We start from the raw sequence: 19,385 nt of genomic DNA on the forward strand, positions 1-19,385 counted from the left end.
TATACGTACACTAATAATCCCACTAAACAGGTACCTGAAATCTCAAATGCTACTCTAGGTAGCATTTCATTCCAGGTAGCTTATTTGGCTAAATAAGCTACTTGTCAAACGCTTACAAAAAATAAGGTATCTGAAAGTTTGGTCAAATAAGCTAATTTGACCAAATTAGGTATCTGAAATGCCTTACCAAACGTAGCCGTAATCTTCTTTACTACACGGGACATTATTCTAGTCTAACCCGCGCATCAATCGAAGTAGCTCACTAGCTCCTAGCCTCCAAGGCAGATCAATGCTCCAAGGAAAGTGATGTTTCGACTTATGGAAAGACAACAACTCATTTTCAGCCACTCGTTTAATTTAAAAAGTATTTAATATTTTATTTTATTTTGGTCTTGATTAGAAGTATCCTCTACCGAGAGCTGGGCAAACACATTAGATTACGGTATGATATTTGGAAACTCGATCAATTGAAATTAGAATCCTAGCAACAATCACTTTCCTAAACTCAATACACTTTCTCTTGTATACATATGTTTTGAGATTAGGGTGTCATTAAGAATCATAAACACAATTTCCTTACTATTTCCAAGAGAAACCGTCACAAGTTTTGAAATATGAAGTGTCTAAAGACGACTCACTGTATGCCATTAGATGTTATCCTCGAAATACTGGTTTGGTTACCGGCTAAATCTGCCCTACGCTTCAAGTGCGTATGCAAAGAGTGGTACAATCTTATAAACACCCCTCTCTTCGCTAAACTTCAACTTAACAAATCCCTCAAACCCGACTCACGACACAATCGTATCCTTTTATGTAATGCTAATTTTAGTATTAGTATTGTTGATGATCTTTATGATCCCTTGAAATGGATCCAATTGAATTGGCCTGAGGATACCGTAACAGGCGAGGACATCATAGGTATTGTAGGCTCTTGCAATGGCTTGGTTTGCTTTGAAGTTGTAATAAAAGAGAATTGGCCTAATGATACCACTAGGTTTTATTATAAAGTTAGGTGCTTCCTTATATGCAATCCTACAACGCGTACTTTCAAATTAATCCTTCCTTGCTCAGAGATGAAATTGACGAATGATTTGATATCAAATGGTTTTGGTTATGATAGTGAACACGACGACTACAAGATTGTAGGGACTAGAAGTTACTGGAGGGATGATGACGGAGACAGGCATGTGTTTATATACAGCCTGAAGACTGATTTATGGAGCTCTCCTACTCCCCTTAATCTCGTTTCAACCGAGAGACGATGTTGGACAATAATCAACAGCGGAGCAATATTAGTAAACGATATGCTACACTATCTTCTTTCCTTTGTGACACAAGGCCCCACCAATGAATATAAAATTGCTCGCTTTGATATCGTTTCTGAGAAATGGAGAGACGATCTAAGTTTACCGGAAGTGAATGGTTATGTACAATTTGGAAATTTGGATGGACGGTTAAATTTACATGTTGGTGAATCAAGTGAGATTTGGAAGATGGAAGAAGATGGTTCATGGAAGAAGATGTTTCGTCTTCCTCAAGATTTACGCGGGCGATATCCAATTGCTCATTCCGGGAGTCATAGTTCACTGCTTCAACATTATCAAAGTGATAGAACTGAACTGTTTTGGTATGATCAACGAGATAAGAAAAGGATACCATTCAAACCAGAGCCATTGCAGAGGTATTGCCGATCAGTCATTCTTTGTATTGCAAGTCTCGTTACGATTCCAGGGTCCCCCTTAACCAAATTGCAACAAGTCGACGATGGAGTTTAATGTTGTCTTTAGCATGCATAGGTTTTTATCGTTGAATAGATGTTATGTTTTCTCGCTAAACTCATGATCTTTCTATATTGTTTCGAGGTAGCTTGATAAGTACGATAACTATTCGCTTATTGTCCAAAAACAAATTCATATCTTAAGTTTCGCAGTAAATTATTACTCGATTATTCTCTATAATAACCAATTTGTTATGTTAGATAAGAAAAATGAGAACAGAGAAGTCGTTGTGGATGAATTTCCAGCTGCAAAGACTGTTCAATGTAAGCTTATAGCGAAAGTAGTGCTGCTATTACTATCATCAATTTTTTTTCATAAGATTAGATGAGATGTGATGGTTCCATTTATAATAGAGCAACGACATCTTATTATCTTGCAAATCATTACTATTTTCTGTAAATATCGCAATATCTTCTTCATGTATCTATAATTGTATACTTTGTACACTGAGCAAGAATTAAATTGAACGGAAAAATACATCACAATATTCTCACAATTGAGTTGATATTCCAAAACTATTAGATAGGCCTTTAATTTCAAAAGAAGAGTATAGTGGGACACGAAATGGAACAGAAAATGGAACAGGGAATCCGCTCTCAGATAGGCCTTTAATTTCAAAAGTGCGGAGTTCCATGACATACCCAAGGTTTTAAATATCGGTTGAAATGAAGCCGCATACATAATGACTCGGATAGAGTACTAGGAAATGAGTTGACAATAATTGAGTCGGAAAGAGTACAAGACACATGCATACATAATTATATACGGAGTACATAATGATTCAACAATGTCTGCAATAGCGCGAAACAACTGAGAAAACAATGGCATTGATCATAGGCGTCAGACCAATGGCATGTGCTCAGAGAAAACAACATCAGAAGTTTTAAGATTGTATCGAAAGAAGGCACTAAAGATGGAGTTATATATCGACATCATCAACAACGGAGTAATAAACACGAGATGTGTCTGGCCTTACCCGCGGTGGAGGAGAGAAGTCTAACTCACAAGCCTTACCCATCTCGTGTTTATTATGGTATCAGAGCCCATGGCTAAAGACCTGGGTTTCATGGGCCAAAGTTTGCAACGGACGAGCAAAGTTGCCCAGTTGAATTTGTCCGGTCTGAGTTAATACTGGGCCAATTTTACAGCTGGACGAGCAAAGTTGCTCTGTTGAATTTGTCTAGTCTGTGTGAAAAGTGGGCCTCACATGTGAGGGGGAGTGTGAAGAAACCCAAAGTCCCACATGTGAGGGTTGTCCCACATTGATAAAAGGGGAGAAGAATTACCACTTTATAAGGCAAGGGGCTACTCCCTCTACTGCCAATTGGTTTTAGAGTGGAACCCTCTTGGGCCTAAGTTGTGGACTCTTTCTCCTCCGTTTGGGTGCGACCCAGGCCCGTTGTTGAATTTAACACGGAGTGTGCTAGTAATCTCTAACAATTGTTCGATTTTTAAAATTGGAATATTTTATAAGCCTTAAAAAATAAGCAGTAAAGATCGCAATCAGACCGTAGAAATATGCCTTGGCCAGGAGAACCTTTCAAGTAACGAATAACACGAAGTGCTGCCGTCCAGTGATCCTGTCGAGGGGCATGAATAAACTGGGACAGAACATGTACTCCATAAGATAAATCGGGCCGGGTAACAGCAAGATATAGTAGTTTCCCAACAAGACGACGATAAGGCTCAGGGTCAGCAAGCAATGGACTAGACGAAGAGCCAAGGTGATGATTTGATTCCATTGGTGTGGAAACCGGCTTGCAACCTAGAAATCCCACATCAGATAAAATATCAAGCACATACTTCCGTTGACACAAGAATAAACCCTCGGGATTACGAGCAATCTCAATACCAAGTAAATACTTTAGGACGCCAAGATCTTTCATATGAAAGCAAGAGTGCAAATACTCCTTAAAGGAGGTCAATGCCGCCATATCATTGCCAGAAATAAGTAAATCGTCCACATAAACCAATATATTTAATTGAACTGTACCCTTAGAATAGGTAAATAATGAGTAGTCTGAGTAAGATTGTAAGAAACCATATTGTTTTAAAGCCGAGACAAGTTTAGCAAACCAACATCGGGGAGCTTGTTTAAGCCCATACAAAGCTTTCTTTAGACGACATACCATACCCGGTATGTTTGAAGAAAAACGAGGTGGGAGGCGCATATACACTTCCTCCTCCAAATCACCATGGAGAAAGGCATTGTGTACGTCCATTTGGTGAAGCATCCAGTTTTTAGCAGCGGAAATAGCAAGAAAAGTGCGAACAGTAGTCATTTTAGCAACAGGAGCAAACGTCTCGTCATAGTCAAGACCTTCAGTTTGATGATTGCCAAAGACAACTAAACGCGCTTTGAACCGTTCAACAGTGGAGTCAGACTTATATTTGATCTTATATAGCCATTGACTGCCAAGAGCTTTCTTACCCGGAGGGAGAGGCTCCAAAGACCAAGTGCCATTGGTCTCAAGAGCATGCATTTCAGCGTCCATAGCAGCACGCCAACCTGCATCCTGTACAGCGTCTTTGAAATTTTTGGGAGTAGTATTAAAATTAAGAACGGCCAGAAATTGACGATGAGCCGCAACAAATTTATCACATGTTACATAATGGGCAATGGGATACGGGGTCGTACCTGAAAGAAGTGAGGCCGTAGTGACAGTGTCCGAGCTAGATGGGCTTTCGCTATTACCACGTCCAGGCAGGTAGACCACATAATCCTTAAGAGACGTAGACGGAACCTTGGGACGCTTGCCACGGCCAAAAACCTCAGTAACCTCAGTAGAAGGGATCTCAGTAGCAGGGGTAGGCGTGTTAGTAGGCACGGAAGTGGGGATCTCAGTAACAGGTATCTCAGTAGTAGGGGGTTCGGTAACTAAAGGAGTATCCAACGTAGGCGTGTTAGTACCTACAGCATTATCACATATATCATCCGAGTCAATAAATATATCATCCCGCCCATTAGTAGGACCCGCCAAAGGAGGAGTAATGTTAGCAACTTCTGGATCAAGGTAGGGGTAAATGGCTTCATAAAATTTCACATCGCGAGACACGAAAAATTATTCACGCTCGAGGTCGAATAAATACCACCCCTTTTTCCATTAGGGTAACCCAAGAAAATGCATTTCCGAGATCGACTAGCAAACTTGTCACCTTTAGCACGTTGATTATGGGCAAAGCATAAGCATCCGAACACTCGTAACTCAGCAAAGGACGGTAACATGCCAAATAATTGTTCATAAGGAGTTTTGTCTTTAAGAAGGACGGAAGGAGTCCGATTAATAAGATGTGCAGCGGTAAGAATACATTCACCCCAAAATGCAATGGGTAAACCTGCATGAAAACGTAAGGCGCGAGCAACGTTAGGAATATGTTGGTGCTTGCGCTCAACCCTACCGTTTTGTTGCGGGGTACCTACACACGATGTTTGGAAAAGAATGCCATGGTCCCGAAAATAATACCGAAGACAATTAAATTCGGTGCCATTATCACTACGGACAACCTTAAGAGTTGCAGAAAACTGATTTTTGATCATAGCAATAAAGTCCATAAACTTGGCAAAAACGTCACTCTTAGCATTAAGCATATAAATCCATACAGCTCTTGAATAATCGTCAACCAATGTCAAAAAATACCGACCAGTAGACTTGGATGGCTTCGTGCCCTTTAATTCGTACCACCATTCCGGAATTTGATCAAGTAAGTCAAAGCACATAGATATGTCATGACCCGATTTTTTGCAATGAGCACATATAAGCTTACGCTTCTCTTCCTTCGAAAGATACGGTGTGGATATTAAACTCGGTGTGGAGGGTGGTGTAAAACGGACAGCGAATCCAGCCACCTCAACACCAGTATCAAGTGATTTATTATCCATGCCCCGAACACGCTCCTCCTGCGAGATGGCTTGAAAAGCGCGATTGAGAGTAGGCAGCGGGTCCTGGGTCAGTAAAATAGAACGTACAGAACCAAACTTGGCAGGCAATAATCCACAAAGAAACTTATGTAAACGATCAGTTTCACGGCGAGTGACATGTTGTTTACCGACATTACATACACATTTGGCACAGGTGCACGAAATTATGGGTTCGTGTCTGTCCAATTCATCCCAAAGCGCGCTAAGTTTCCCATAATATACGACGACCGACATGGATTCAGATTGCTTGCAGTCATTAAGATCAGATTTAAGTTGTTGTATCATAGGGCCATTAACCATACTAAATCGCTCAGTAAGATCAGACCATAAGCGTTGGGGATTAAGATAATTGGGAAGCAACGATTTTACCTCGGCATCGATCATGTTCGTGAGCCAGGAAACTAGCATACAATTAACGGTATCCAAATCGCCCTTGGTAGCCGGAGGAGCAGGGGTTGTGATTGAACCATCAAGGAATCCGAATTTCCGCCGAGAACGAAGCGCAACTTCAATAGCGTGGGCCCAGTCAGCGAAATTATCAAGTTTAAGACGGAGAGGGGTAATGAAATCTCCGGGACGGTCGTGGTTACCGAGGTAGAAAGGGGAGGACGGATCCAATTTCGGCGGCGGCGGAGGACCAGCAATTTGGTCGCCAGACATGGTTTTGTCTTGGTAGAGATTTAGGGTTAGGAATTTTATTGATAGATAAGGCCTGATACCATATCAAGGGTAAAATCCTTGTATTATTATTAGACATAGGAGGTATATATAGTTTACAAGATATGGCCCATAATATACTTAAGCCCATAACATACTTAAGTATAACAATACTTAAGTATAGAATAACAAGTTTCATCATCTTAGGCTTAAATAGAGAGTATTGAAAGACACAACATTGATAAATCAACGAAACAGAATAGTTAAAGACAACACTAAGCTCCATCCTCAACTTGTTGCATTTTTGTTAAGGAGCACCCTGGAATCGCAAAGAGGCTTGCACCCTGGATAACACAGCTGAACTGTTTTGGTATGATCAACAAGATAACACAAAGACACCATTTAAACTAGCAGAGACAATGCCGAGGGACAGAGGATCATACGAGCTTTGTATTGCAAGCCCCGTTGCGATTTTTTATAAGAGACAATGTCGCTAAAATAGTGACTCTTCTAAATGAGTATATAACCCTAAATTTAATTCTAGTCAATTTTTTATACGTACACTCTTTCCTTATCGTAATCTAAAAGCCGGTACTAACTCGATGCTTTATATTTTGTTGAATTTTTGCATCCCCGTCTACAATTTCTAGATACGCCACTGCTTATGGAGTTATGGAAAGACAATAAACTTTTGTTAACCTCTCATCTACCATAAATATAATTAGAATCCTAACATCAATCAATCACCCTCCTAAATTAAATAAAATATCTGGTGCTACAGCTTGTCTTTAATTAAGAATCTCAAAATTTAATAACCATATACAGTTGTAATGGCAGCCTGTGGAATACCATTAGACCTGATCTTCGAGATACTTGTCTGGTTACCGACTATATCCATCCTACGGTTCAAGTGCGTATGCAAAGAGTGGTACAATCTTATCAACAGCCCCACCTTCATTAAACTCCATCTTAACAAGTCCCTCGAACCCAACTCGCAACACGATTGTATGCTTCTCTGGATTACTAGAAATACCCTTTATGGCGTTGATGATCTTTATCAGCCTGTTAAAGCGACAAAATTTAATTGGCCTAAGGATACCGTAAACGATGGTGATTCTGTATATTTTGTAGGCTCTTGCAATGGCTTGGTTTGCTTCAAAATTAGTAGGAGTCGTGAATATTCCAATTACGGGGTTAGCAGCTTCCTTATATACAACCCTACAATTCGTACGTTCAAATCAATCCTTCCTTCAATGGAGAAGAAATGGACGCACAATTCCATATCATGTGGTTTTGGTTACGATAGTGTACACGACGACTATAAGATCGTAGTTACTAGTTGTAGTTTGGGAGTGACTAACAAATATGTGTGTACATACAGCTTAAACACTGATTTATGGAGCTGTTCCTCCACCCCTACCCGTGTTCCAACCCCAACCGGGAGAAATTGGACAATCAATAGCAGAGCAATATACGGAAACAATAATATGCTAAATTATTTGGTTCTTTCTTCTGATATAGGAGACCTCCCTACTGATTATCGAATTGCTCGTTATGATGTCGTTTCTGAGAAATGGAGAGATGACCTAAGTATGCCGGTTCAAGTTTCAGAGTTTCGTCATTGTGTACGACTTGAGAAGTTGAATGGATGGTCATACCTACATGTTGCTGATCTTCGTGTTAGTTCAAGTGAGTTTTGGATGATGGAGGACCATGATGGTTCATGGAACAAGATGTTTGATATTTTTGGAGACTTATACATGCATCGTCTAATTGCTCGTTCTAAGGATGGACACCGTCTTCTACTGATTCCATATTTTTACAGTGAAAGAACTGAACTGTTTTGGTATGATCAACGAGATAACACAAGGACACCATTTAAACTATCAGAGACAATGCCGAGGCACAGAGAATCATACGAGCTTTGTATTGCAAGCCTCGTTGCGATTCCAGGAGGTTGCGCTCCTTAACTAAATTGCAACAACTTGAGGATGGAGCTTAGTGTTGTCTTTAGCTATTCTGTTTCGTTGATTTATCAATGTAGTGTCTTTCTTTTCCTTCTAGTCATTTATTTAATAATAGCGTGCGTAAGTATGACGATATACACCCACATCCGAGCTCACCGACTTGAGTCCTACTATGAAGCGGAGTCCTAATACTACTACTAGCTAGTTATTGAGACGGAATCGATGTCTAGTGGATGTCGAAATAGTAATTCCTATCAACAATAGATATTTATGTAATAGCTAAACTATATCTCTCGGAATTCTATTTGTACCGAACTAGCTACGATATACACCTATATAAGGTGCTTTATTATTGATGAAATAACATAACAAAAACTTAAACCAAATATCAAAGTACCAATTTATCATGGTATCAGTTACCAGGTTCCTCTTCTAAAAATCTCGTTTTTTTTTCAATAACTCTCAATGGCAATCGGTGACGATTCTCCTCCGCCACCTCCTCCGCCACCTCCTCCTAGTGCTTCTCCCTTTTATCTTGGTAGTCAAGACAATCCCGGAAATTTAATTACCAATGTCCAATTACGCGGCGAAAATTATGACGAATGGGCTCGTTCCATTCGACTAGCTTTAAAAGCACGTCGAAAGTTTGGTTTTATTGACGGCACCATCATCAAGCCAACCTCCAACCTTGACGACTGGCATACCGTCCATTCCATGATTGTTTCATGGATCATGAATACCATTGAACCCTCCCTTCGCACCACCATCTCTTATTACGAAGATGCCGCTCTCCTTTGGAAAGACCTCCAGGACCGGTTTTGTGTGGTCAATGGGATCCGTGTTCAACAACTGGAAACAGCCTTAGCTGATTGTAAGCAAAGCAAAACGGAAACCGTGGTACATTACTATGGTCGTTTGAAGCATCTTTGGGACGACATTGCCAATTATGAGCAATTACCTGGTTGCGAATGCGGCGAATGTAGTTGCAATCTTGCCTCAAAATTTGGCGTGTTCCAAGAAAACAAACGTCTTCACAAGTTTCTCTCTGGCCTCGATAATACCCTCTATGCTAATCTTCGTTCTAACCTTCTTTCTACAGCCGTTCTTCCCTCCGTTAATCGTGCCTATCAGGCTGCTATTCAGGAAGAACGTATGCGCGCTATCCCGTCGTCTTCTGCTACTGATGACACGGATAGTGTTCTAGCTTTCAAAATCCAGACTGATCTTAAAGCTAAAGGAAAATACGTGGATAATTCTACTAAGCACTGCACTCACTGCAATCGTGACGGTCATGACGAGAGTATGTGTTTCCTTATTCATGGGTATCCTGATTGGTGGGGTGATCGACCACGTGGTCCTCGCTCTTCTGGCCGTGGGAATGGGACACGAGGAGGTCGTGGCAGAGGCGGCTCTAACCCAGGTCGAGGTCGCGGCGGTTCTGCTCAAATTAATACCACATATACTAATGGTAATGCTAGCACTTCCCGTTCAGCTCCGAATTCCTCGGCTGTTGCCGGTTTAACAACTGAACAATGGCAACAACTTCTTGATCTTTTAAATATTCCTAAATCTAAGGATCATCTCCATGGTAAGAATGCTTGGATACTTGACACCGGCGCAACAAATCATGTTACAGGAACTTTTTCTAATCTTTCTAATATCACCAAAATTAACTCTTGTCCCGTTAGTCTACCTAATGGCGTCACCACTTCCGCTTCCTATCAAGGCCGTGTTTCTCTTGATGGAGGCCTTGTTATTTCTAATGTTCTCTATGTTCCTGGACTCACTTGCAATTTAATTTCGGTATTACAACTCATTGATGAGATCGACTGTATCATTCAATGCACTAATTCCTTTTGTGTTCTTCAGGACCGACAGACGAGGAGGCTGATTGGAGCGGGTAAGCGCGAGAATGGACTCTACTTCTACCGTGGTGTGTCACGTGCAACCGTCTTCAACGTTGATCGCTCTCCTTCTATAGAATTATGGCATAAGCGTCTGGGACATCCTTCCAGCGAAGTCCTCTATAAACTCCCTAGTTTTAGTTTTACTAAGAAGTTACAAAATAAATCCTGTGATGTATGTTTACGGGCTAAACAAACTCGTTTTAGTTTTAGTCGAAGCATTAATAAAGCCAATTCTATTTTTGATTTACTTCATTGTGATTTATGGGGACCATATCGTACTCCGTCTTCTACCGGTGCTCATTATTTTTTAACCCTTGTCGATGATCATTCTCGCGGTGTTTGGGTCTATCTCATGCGTTCTAAGGATGAAGTTCCTCGGTTATTTTTAGAATTTATTGCCATGGTCAAACGGCAATTTAATAAGGACATTAAAACTATCCGAAGCGACAATGGTACGGAGTTCTTTCCCCTTAAACCTTACTTTGCAAAGCATGGAATAATTTTTGAAACTTCTTGTGTCGGAACTCCCCAACAAAATGGTAGAGTGGAGCGTAAACATCGGCACATTCTAAATATTGCTCGAGCATTACTATTCGAAGGATCTTTACCAATCGAATTTTGGGGCGAAGCCGTTATGGCTGCGTGTCATCTCATTAATAGGACTCCATCGCCCATAATTAATAATAAAACTCCATTCGAGTTTTTATTTGGAAAATTACCTTCCTATGATTCCTTACGGGTTTTTGGTTGCTTATGTTACGCTCACGATCAGCGACACAAGGGTAATAAATTTGCTAGTCGAAGTCGGCGCTGTGTATTTTTGGGCTACCCTTTCGGAAAGAAAGGATGGAAAGTCTTCGATATTGAGACTAATGAACACTTTGTTTCTCGAGATGTTAAATTTTTTGAAGACGAATTTCCTTTTTTTAAGCCGAGCCCCTCTGTTTTGCCGTCTTCCTCACCTGTCATCTTTGATGATGATGACCCTATACCCGCCACCACTCCCACACCGACACCTCCTCCTGGCCCTACTAATTCCTCCTCACCAGGAGAGGCTGCTAGTCCTACGGACACTAGCCCTATTGATAAATCAGTTCCGTTGGTCGCATCTCAACAAGACACTGACCCATTAGTGTCCTCTGCTCCTATCCCTAATTCCCCTGCCAAAACTCAAGATAACGAGTCCCCTCCTGAACCGGTGGCTACTCCCGCACCTATGGGTCGTGGTTATCGACCTAAGATACCTTCATCGCGGCTGAAAGGTTTTGTCACTGGCACACACACGGTTCACACTTTGAGTCCCATTCTCGCTGCCCCTCCCGCTTCATCGCCTCCAGGTACTCGCTATCCTATATCTAATTATGTTAATTATAATGGTTGTTCCACCAAATATCGGAACTTTGTTGCCGCCTTAACTGCAGGTCACGAACCTCGTCATTTTAAGGAAGCTATTAATCACCCGGGTTGGCGTGATGCGATGATTCGCGAGATAGATGCTTTGGAATTAAATAACACTTGGGTTTTGGAAGAATTACCCCCAAATAAACGAGCCTTGGGAAATAAATGGGTTTATCGTATCAAGTATAATGCTAATGGCTCGATCGAACGACTAAAGGCTCGGCTAGTTATTCTTGGTAATCATCAGGTCGAAGGTCTCGATTATGACGAGACATTCGCCCCTGTCGCCAAGATGACGACGGTCCGTTCTTTCTTAGCTGTAGCGGTGGCTCGTGGATGGCATGTACATCAAATGGATGTTCACAATGCCTTTTTACATGGCGATCTTGATGAGGTTGTATATATGAAGCTCCCTCATGGGTTTCGTCACTCTAATTCTAATCTTGTTTGTCGTCTTAAGAAGTCTCTCTATGGCCTTAAACAGGCCCCTCGATGTTGGTTTGCCAAGCTTTCCGAAGCTCTGCTACGTTATGGGTTTCGCCAGTCTCACGCCGATCCGTCTTTATTTACTTATGCTAAAGCCGGAACGCGAATGCATGTTTTAATTTATGTGGACGACTTAATTCTCTGAAGTAATACAATGGAGGCCTTAACGACATTCAAGCTTTACTTAGGCAAATGTTTCCACATGAAGGATCTCGGTGAGTTGAAATATTTCCTTGGCATCGAGGTCACCCGCACTTCTGATGGTCTTGTTTTATGTCAACGGAAATATGCATTGGAAATTATTGATGAAGCCGGTCTTTTGGGCTGTAAGCCTGCTGCTTTTCCGATCGAACAAAATCATCAGCTTGCTCTCTCTACTAGCCCTCTATTAGACAATCCAGAGAAGTATCGACGCCTTATTGGGCGCCTCATTTACCTTGCCGTTACTCGGCCTGATCTTACTTACTCCGTACATATTTTATCTCAGTTTATGCATTCTCCTCGTCTTGATCATTGGACCTCTGCACTTCGTGTTGTTCGTTATCTAAAGGGATGTCCCGGTCAAGGCATTTTTCTTCCTAAGAATAATGTCTTGCAGCTACATGGTTGGTGTGACTCGGACTATGCTACATGTCCTGCTTCTCGTCGCTCTTTAACCGGTTGGTTTATTCAACTCGGCTCTTCCCCCATTTCTTGGAAAACAAAGAAACAACCGACTGTTGCACGCTCCTCATCTGAAGCCGAGTATCGTTCTCTTGCTGCTCTCACGTGTGAGCTCATTTGGCTTCGCGCTTTGTTGAGTGACTTGGGCGTTGATCATCCAAATGGTATGGCTGTTTCTTGTGACAATCAATCCGCTCTTCACATTGCTAAAAATCCGGTTTTCCATTAGCGAACTAAGCACATCGAAATCGACTGCCACTTTGTTCGCGCTGCTATAAAAAATGGCTTAATTCGTCCGTCCTATGTCCCTACTACTACTCAATTGGCGGATATCTTCACTAAGGCCTTAGGCAAGGCTCCATTTTTAACTCTCTTGTCCAAGTTGGGCATCCGAAATCTCTACGCCCCACTTGAGGGGGGGTATGACGATATACACCCACATCCGAGCTCACCGACTTGAGTCCTACTATGAAGCGGAGTCCTAATACTACTACTAGCTAGTTATTGAGACGGAATCGATGTCTAGTGGATGTCGAAATAGTAATTCCTATCAACAATAGATATTTATGTAATAGCTAAACTATATCTCTCGGAATTCTATTTGTACCGAACTAGCTACGATATACACCTATATAAGGTGCTTTATTATTGATGAAATAACATAACAAAAACTTAAACCAAATATCAAAGTACCAATTTATCAGTAAGGTTGTGTACCTCCGACCTCTATTTAAGCCTAAGATGATGAAACATATTCCAATTTTAAAAAAATCCAACGATGATGTCGGTAACTCCATCTTTGGTGCTTTCTTTCGATACAATCTGAAAACTTCTGAGGTTGTTTTATCCGAGCACATGCCATTGGTCTGACGCCTATGATCAATGCCATTGTTTTCTCAGTTGTTTCGCTATTGCTACTGTTAGCGTGTCTGACGCTGAGATTTGTATGTACTAAATATGATTATAAAATTAGTGGAAGAATAATGTGTAATAATACTTCCTTTGTCTCGGTTATCTGTTTACCTTTGATTAAATTAATTTGTAGATATACATATTCTTCACTGCTTATGGGACGACTGTCCTATATATATCTAACGCCTCGCTCCACCGGTGCTTTAGTTAAAAATCACGATTTCACAAAATAAAACACCAAAATTTAAAGGGTAGAAGACGATGAGATCGGATTCCATGTTCCATTTTCTATTCCATCTCGTGTCCCACTATACTCTTCTTGTGACACATTATTAACTTAAGAGAAATTGCTATTAACTTTTATTATTTGAATTTGAATGATGATGTGTCGCAAGATAAAAGCAATGGGACATGAGATGGGAAACAAAAGCGGGACATGTGATCTCAACTCGAAGACGATAACCATGAGCTAAAATTAGTACCTGATTAGGAATACCAACTAAAATAGGAATACCAACTAAAATTGGGTGTTATTTGGAAACTCAATTCCAATTAGAATCCTAAAATCAGTCACTTCCCTAAACCCAAAATACTTCCTGCCGTATATATACTTGACATTGAGATTCAGTAGAGGGTGTGTAAAGGCGTTGTCGAAAAGTACTCATGGAATTGTAGCACATCGAATACCATTAGATTTGGTCGTTGATATACCAACTAAAATAGGGTAATCTGGGTGTTATATGCTTTGAGATTTAGGTTGTCATTAAGAATTAGTATAAACATAATTTCCTTACCATTGCTTCGGAATGGTAGCCCGTCGAGTACCATTAGATGTGATCCTAGAGATACTGATTTGGTTACCGGCTAAATCCGCCCTATGCTTCAAGTGCATATGCAAAGAGTGGTACGATCTTATAAACACCCCTCTCTTCGCTAAACTTCAACTTAACAAATCTCTCAAACCCGACTCACGACACAATCGTATCCTTTAGTTGGAAACTTCATAGAAAAAAATGATATTTAATTACTATATCATCTTTTAGTCAAATTTAAAACAATAAGTCTCTCTTGACGAGTCAAGTATCACCCAGATGGATTGATAAGACAAAAAGTAAAGTGCTTAACATCCGTCACAAATGGGAATTTGTGAATTAAAACTACGTTAGTCTATTATTTCCAGTATTTTTTTCAAATTTGGAATCTCTCAGATCGCTCAAAAACGTACTTGAAAAGTTTGATTCCTTATAATCACTCGAGAAAGAAAGGGCGGAAGTATACAATTAGTTTGATGACACTTATGTTGCAAATTAAGTTAGTATAAATATCACCGGATACTTTATATTCTATGCACCTTTTTATTTTGAAGGAGAAAAGGTGTATTACACTATTACTCAGTATTTCAAAGAATATAAAGAAGTCGACTTAAAAGTCGGTGGAAAAAATGTTAACAATGAGTTAAGAATCAAATCTATCAAAACCCAGGTAAGTCATACGCCGTAACAGGCAAAAAGATTATACATCCGAATGTATAACAATATCATACAATTATAAATCTAATTGAACTTATGTCAAAACCAAATTAAACTGAGCCAATTGGCTCTGTTCTTTTGAACTTAATTTCACTTATTTCAATTCAGTTAAGCTCTATTCAGTTCAATTTCAGCTTCATTAATTTCAATTCAGTTCATCTCTTTTTCCAGTTCAGTTCAACTTCATTCAGTTTAGCTATGCTCTTTTCGGCCGAATTAACAGAGCCTTATATATATGTGTGTATAATTTTTTAGTTATGCTTTAATTGGAGCCCAATACAAATTGGCCCGTGCATCGCACGGGCATTAAATCTAGTATATAACTAAAGGAGGCTTTTTTTTCTAATTATACTATCAGTATTAGAATTAGGAGATAATTAATTATTTACAATTTTTCTATTATAATTAGGAATACAATTTTTCTATTAGAAATGAGGATTAATTAATTATTTTACAATTTTCCTATTAGAAATAGGAGATAAATTAACAATTTATTAAGGCTTTTTTTTCCTAATTATACTATTAGAATTAGGAGATAATTAATTATTTACAATTTTTCTATTATAATTAGGAATATAATTTTTCTATTAAAAATGAGAATTAATTAATTATTTTACAATTTTCCTATTAGAAATAGGAGATAAATTAACAATTTATTAAGATTTTTTTTCCTAATTATACTATTAGAATTAGGAGATAATAATTATTTAAAATTTTTCTATTATAATTACGAATATTATTTTCCTATTAGAAATGAGAATTAATTAATTATTTTATAATTTATTATTAGAAACAGGAAATAAATTAATTATCTACAATTTATTAATATTAAAAAATTATTCAGTAGTATTTGGTCACTTTTTATTAAATTAGAAGGAAAAAAAAATATTTGATATATTTATAATATCCAATTTTATAACAACTTCCGATTAAAAAAATGAGGTATTATGAGGCTAAAAGGCCCTAGGCCGAACTGGGTTGTGACAAATGTACATGCATAATATGTACAACATGGAATTTACTCATGTAAAGAGTAAAATGAACGCTGAAATATATGCCTCTACGTTTTTTGTTATTGCTAATGTCATATTTAATTATACATAATACGAAGTTTATTTTTCAAATGTCATATGTATTTCTCCTACTAATTTTAAAGTTATTTCCCTCACAATACACTTCAACTTCTATTGATAATTTATTATTATATTATTTACATTCATTTGTCATTATATAAAAGTATATTAATCAAAATTTAAATAAGATATTCATAAATTATTGATAAGTACAAAGTTTGTTATCTATTTTTCAAGGAGTATTAAAAGATAAAGAAAGTTGCTGCTAATTTGCGAATCGAAATATCATATTATGACAAATGAGTAAATGTTTTGAAAAACTTTATTGTGCGATTGGTTTACAATTTAAAGTAAAAATGGTACCACGAGTAATAAAATATATTTGAATGAGGCTTGAAGGTAAATTAGATACACTTATTATAGAAATATGTATAAGGTTAAGATTCAATTCAAGCAACGATCAACATTAAAAAAAAGTCATGAAAAACACATAAAAGGGTAAAAGTAGTCTTTCCCTAACATAGTGAAGACCGTCTCTCTCAAGCTGTTCTTCTGACAAATTTACATGCATAAAAAACGATACTATTCAATTATATGGAGCAACTAATTATTGTTGATGCTATAATTTTTTTTTTTTTTTTGTAAATTGAGCACATCATCACTATAATTTAGGGAGAGATACGAATTGGGGAAGGGTGAGACATATTCGTCATGCATAATACGATGCTTTAACCATCTTTAGCAAAAATATAAAAATAAATGAAAAAATTTAAACCTAAAAGGGGGTCATGTACTTGCCAACTCTTCTATAGTTCTCTACCTCATTAATATTCTCATGAAGTTTATGACATTTATTTCATATTAATAAAAAAAATGATTATAGTGCTTCGTACAATTTATGATTTATAACTTTTAGTTAACTTATTTGAACTTGCTTAAATTTATATATTTTAAGTGAAGAATATTAATTATAAATATGAAAAAGATAAAGTTTGATCTTTAATTTCCTCAGAGATAAAAAAAACTCAATTTTTATTTTCTTATAATATACTAATTTAAGGTCATAATGTAAACCATGAAATTACACCACAATCTACTATTTCAATATGTCGATGATCAACACTCAAAATAGCACATTTGTTATTTAAATAGTGTAAAAACTCTCAAAATGCTAAAAAAAATGTTCAATCTGTCGTTAACAAACAAAACCTAAGTTTCTGCATTTTTTTTGTCATATTCAACTTAATCTTTACGGGATGTAAAAATGATGAAGTTTAGATAGTAGCGGTTAGTTTTCTGTTAGTTAGATGAACTTTCTAAGAGAGACATGAAAACTTTGTATTTTAGACCGTTTTATGTGTGAACCGAAGGGATTAAATAGTGGACTAAAGGTTGTTTTGAGTGGGAATGAGGTTGATTGCGACGAGTTGGTTGACTAAAGTTTTTCCTTACTAGATCTAGAAAGGGGATAATAATTATGAGATAATAAAATTTGAAGAAAAAAAGGACAATAAAAATGAGATGGAAGTAGTAAGATTTATTTATGCAAAATGAAATAAATAGCAAAGTTCGTGTATATATATAATATTCAAACTTATTCAGTTTACAAACATAGTACCCAAACACTTTGTTTGAGTATCTGGAATGGAGGTAGGGGAGGGGACGAGAAAAAGACTAGGAAGGGAAAGAGAGAGAGAGAGAGATAAAAGGGAAGATTGCTTCTTAAACTTCTTTTTGTTAAAGGAGAAATAAATTGTCTTCGATAAGGGAGACGGGGATCCATATCATCTAGAGTAAAGATTGGTGTTTCATGGAGGTGAATGTGATTTATGACTTCTTAGATGTAAAACGTGGCAGAAAGGTAGTGATAGTGGTAGTGGATTGGAGGTTGTTTCAAGTAATAGTAAGAACTAATCACAGTGGCTGATGTTTTAGTTTGCGGGTAAATTAGTGGGGTGGAGGGAGGGTGCATTTGTGGAGGGTGATGAGTTTAATGAGGATAGTGATAATAAATAAGGTTATTTATCAGCAAAATATCGCTTGCATTAAAACATATAGGTAACATGAATAATAACAAGAAATCTCAAAAGGTCATACTGATAAACTTAATCTTGACCCCATCAATCCAAATTAAAGTAAAATCTTAATTCTAAGAACATTGTCGAGAGCAAGGGTTAGTTTCCATTGGATTGTGGATTTTTCTTGAAGTAGAGGTTTAGTTTTTCACTTGGTTGGATAAATTTGAGAGAAGTTTTGAAGACAAGGATCGATCTTTCAAGGGATGAGATTGTTTTAGATCATGTGTGTGAATAGAGAAGAAAAATAGGGGTCTGCGTGAAGGATTTTGTTTCAAATGAGCAGATGGGGGGCAAGACTACTGTTATAGGGGGGTGTCATAAGCAGCCCCAACCATGTAGTATTGCGTTGGAATTTGGTTCACATTCAAAGGTACGTCTATAGTTTGACCGGAAAATATAACATTTAACTACATGTAAATGTTTTTACGTAACTACCATTTGACCCAACAATGATTAAATTATGATTGTTATTCTAAAGAAGGAGATTTATCATTGAGTTTATTATGCAAAGTAGATATTATTGTTTTCCTTGACGAATTGAAAAATAAACAGGTATTAATGAACAAACTATAAAAACTATTAGTACAAGTATCATATATATATATATATATATATATATATATATATATATATATATATATATATATATATATATAGGGTCGGGATCCGGTGAGAACCACTAGTATAATGAGAACCATGAGAACCACTATTGGATATAATAATAATACGGACGACTGTATCACAAACCAAACGTTTTTATCTCTTCTCCCTCTCTGCCTCCTCATTCCATAACCGCACATCACCAAATTCTCCATCGCCGACCACCGCATATCCCCAGATTATCCGTCGCCGACCACCGCACATCACCGGATTCTCCATCGCCGACCAGCGCATTTCTCCTTCTTCACAGTCATCGAGCACCGCCGCACTCCTCCTTCACCACCATTGACAAAGGTAAGTTTCCTGTTTAAATTTATTCAATTTTGTAATTTGAAGATATCATTTCCGTGTTATAACA

The 19,385-nt window shown here is 38.0% G+C and overlaps 2 protein-coding genes across 2 annotated transcripts; both read left to right on the forward strand.

Annotated features, from left to right (window-relative positions):
- The first annotated feature begins 614 nt into the window (after positions 1–614).
- On the forward strand, positions 615–1,775 carry LOC141629993 (F-box/kelch-repeat protein At3g23880-like). Its single transcript, XM_074442907.1, has one exon. The coding sequence runs from the start codon at positions 615–617 to the stop codon at positions 1,773–1,775; it is 1,161 nt and encodes a 386-aa protein (XP_074299008.1).
- A 5,409-nt stretch (positions 1,776–7,184) lies between these two features.
- On the forward strand, positions 7,185–8,324 carry LOC141630103 (F-box/kelch-repeat protein At3g23880-like). The gene has a single exon (XM_074442991.1). The coding sequence runs from the start codon at positions 7,185–7,187 to the stop codon at positions 8,322–8,324; it is 1,140 nt and encodes a 379-aa protein (XP_074299092.1).
- Positions 8,325–19,385: the final 11,061 nt, after the last annotated feature.

The sequence above is a fragment of the Silene latifolia genome, chromosome 1 (genome assembly GCF_048544455.1).
Source record: "Silene latifolia isolate original U9 population chromosome 1, ASM4854445v1, whole genome shotgun sequence".
In the NCBI taxonomy this organism is placed as follows: domain Eukaryota; kingdom Viridiplantae; phylum Streptophyta; class Magnoliopsida; order Caryophyllales; family Caryophyllaceae; genus Silene; species Silene latifolia.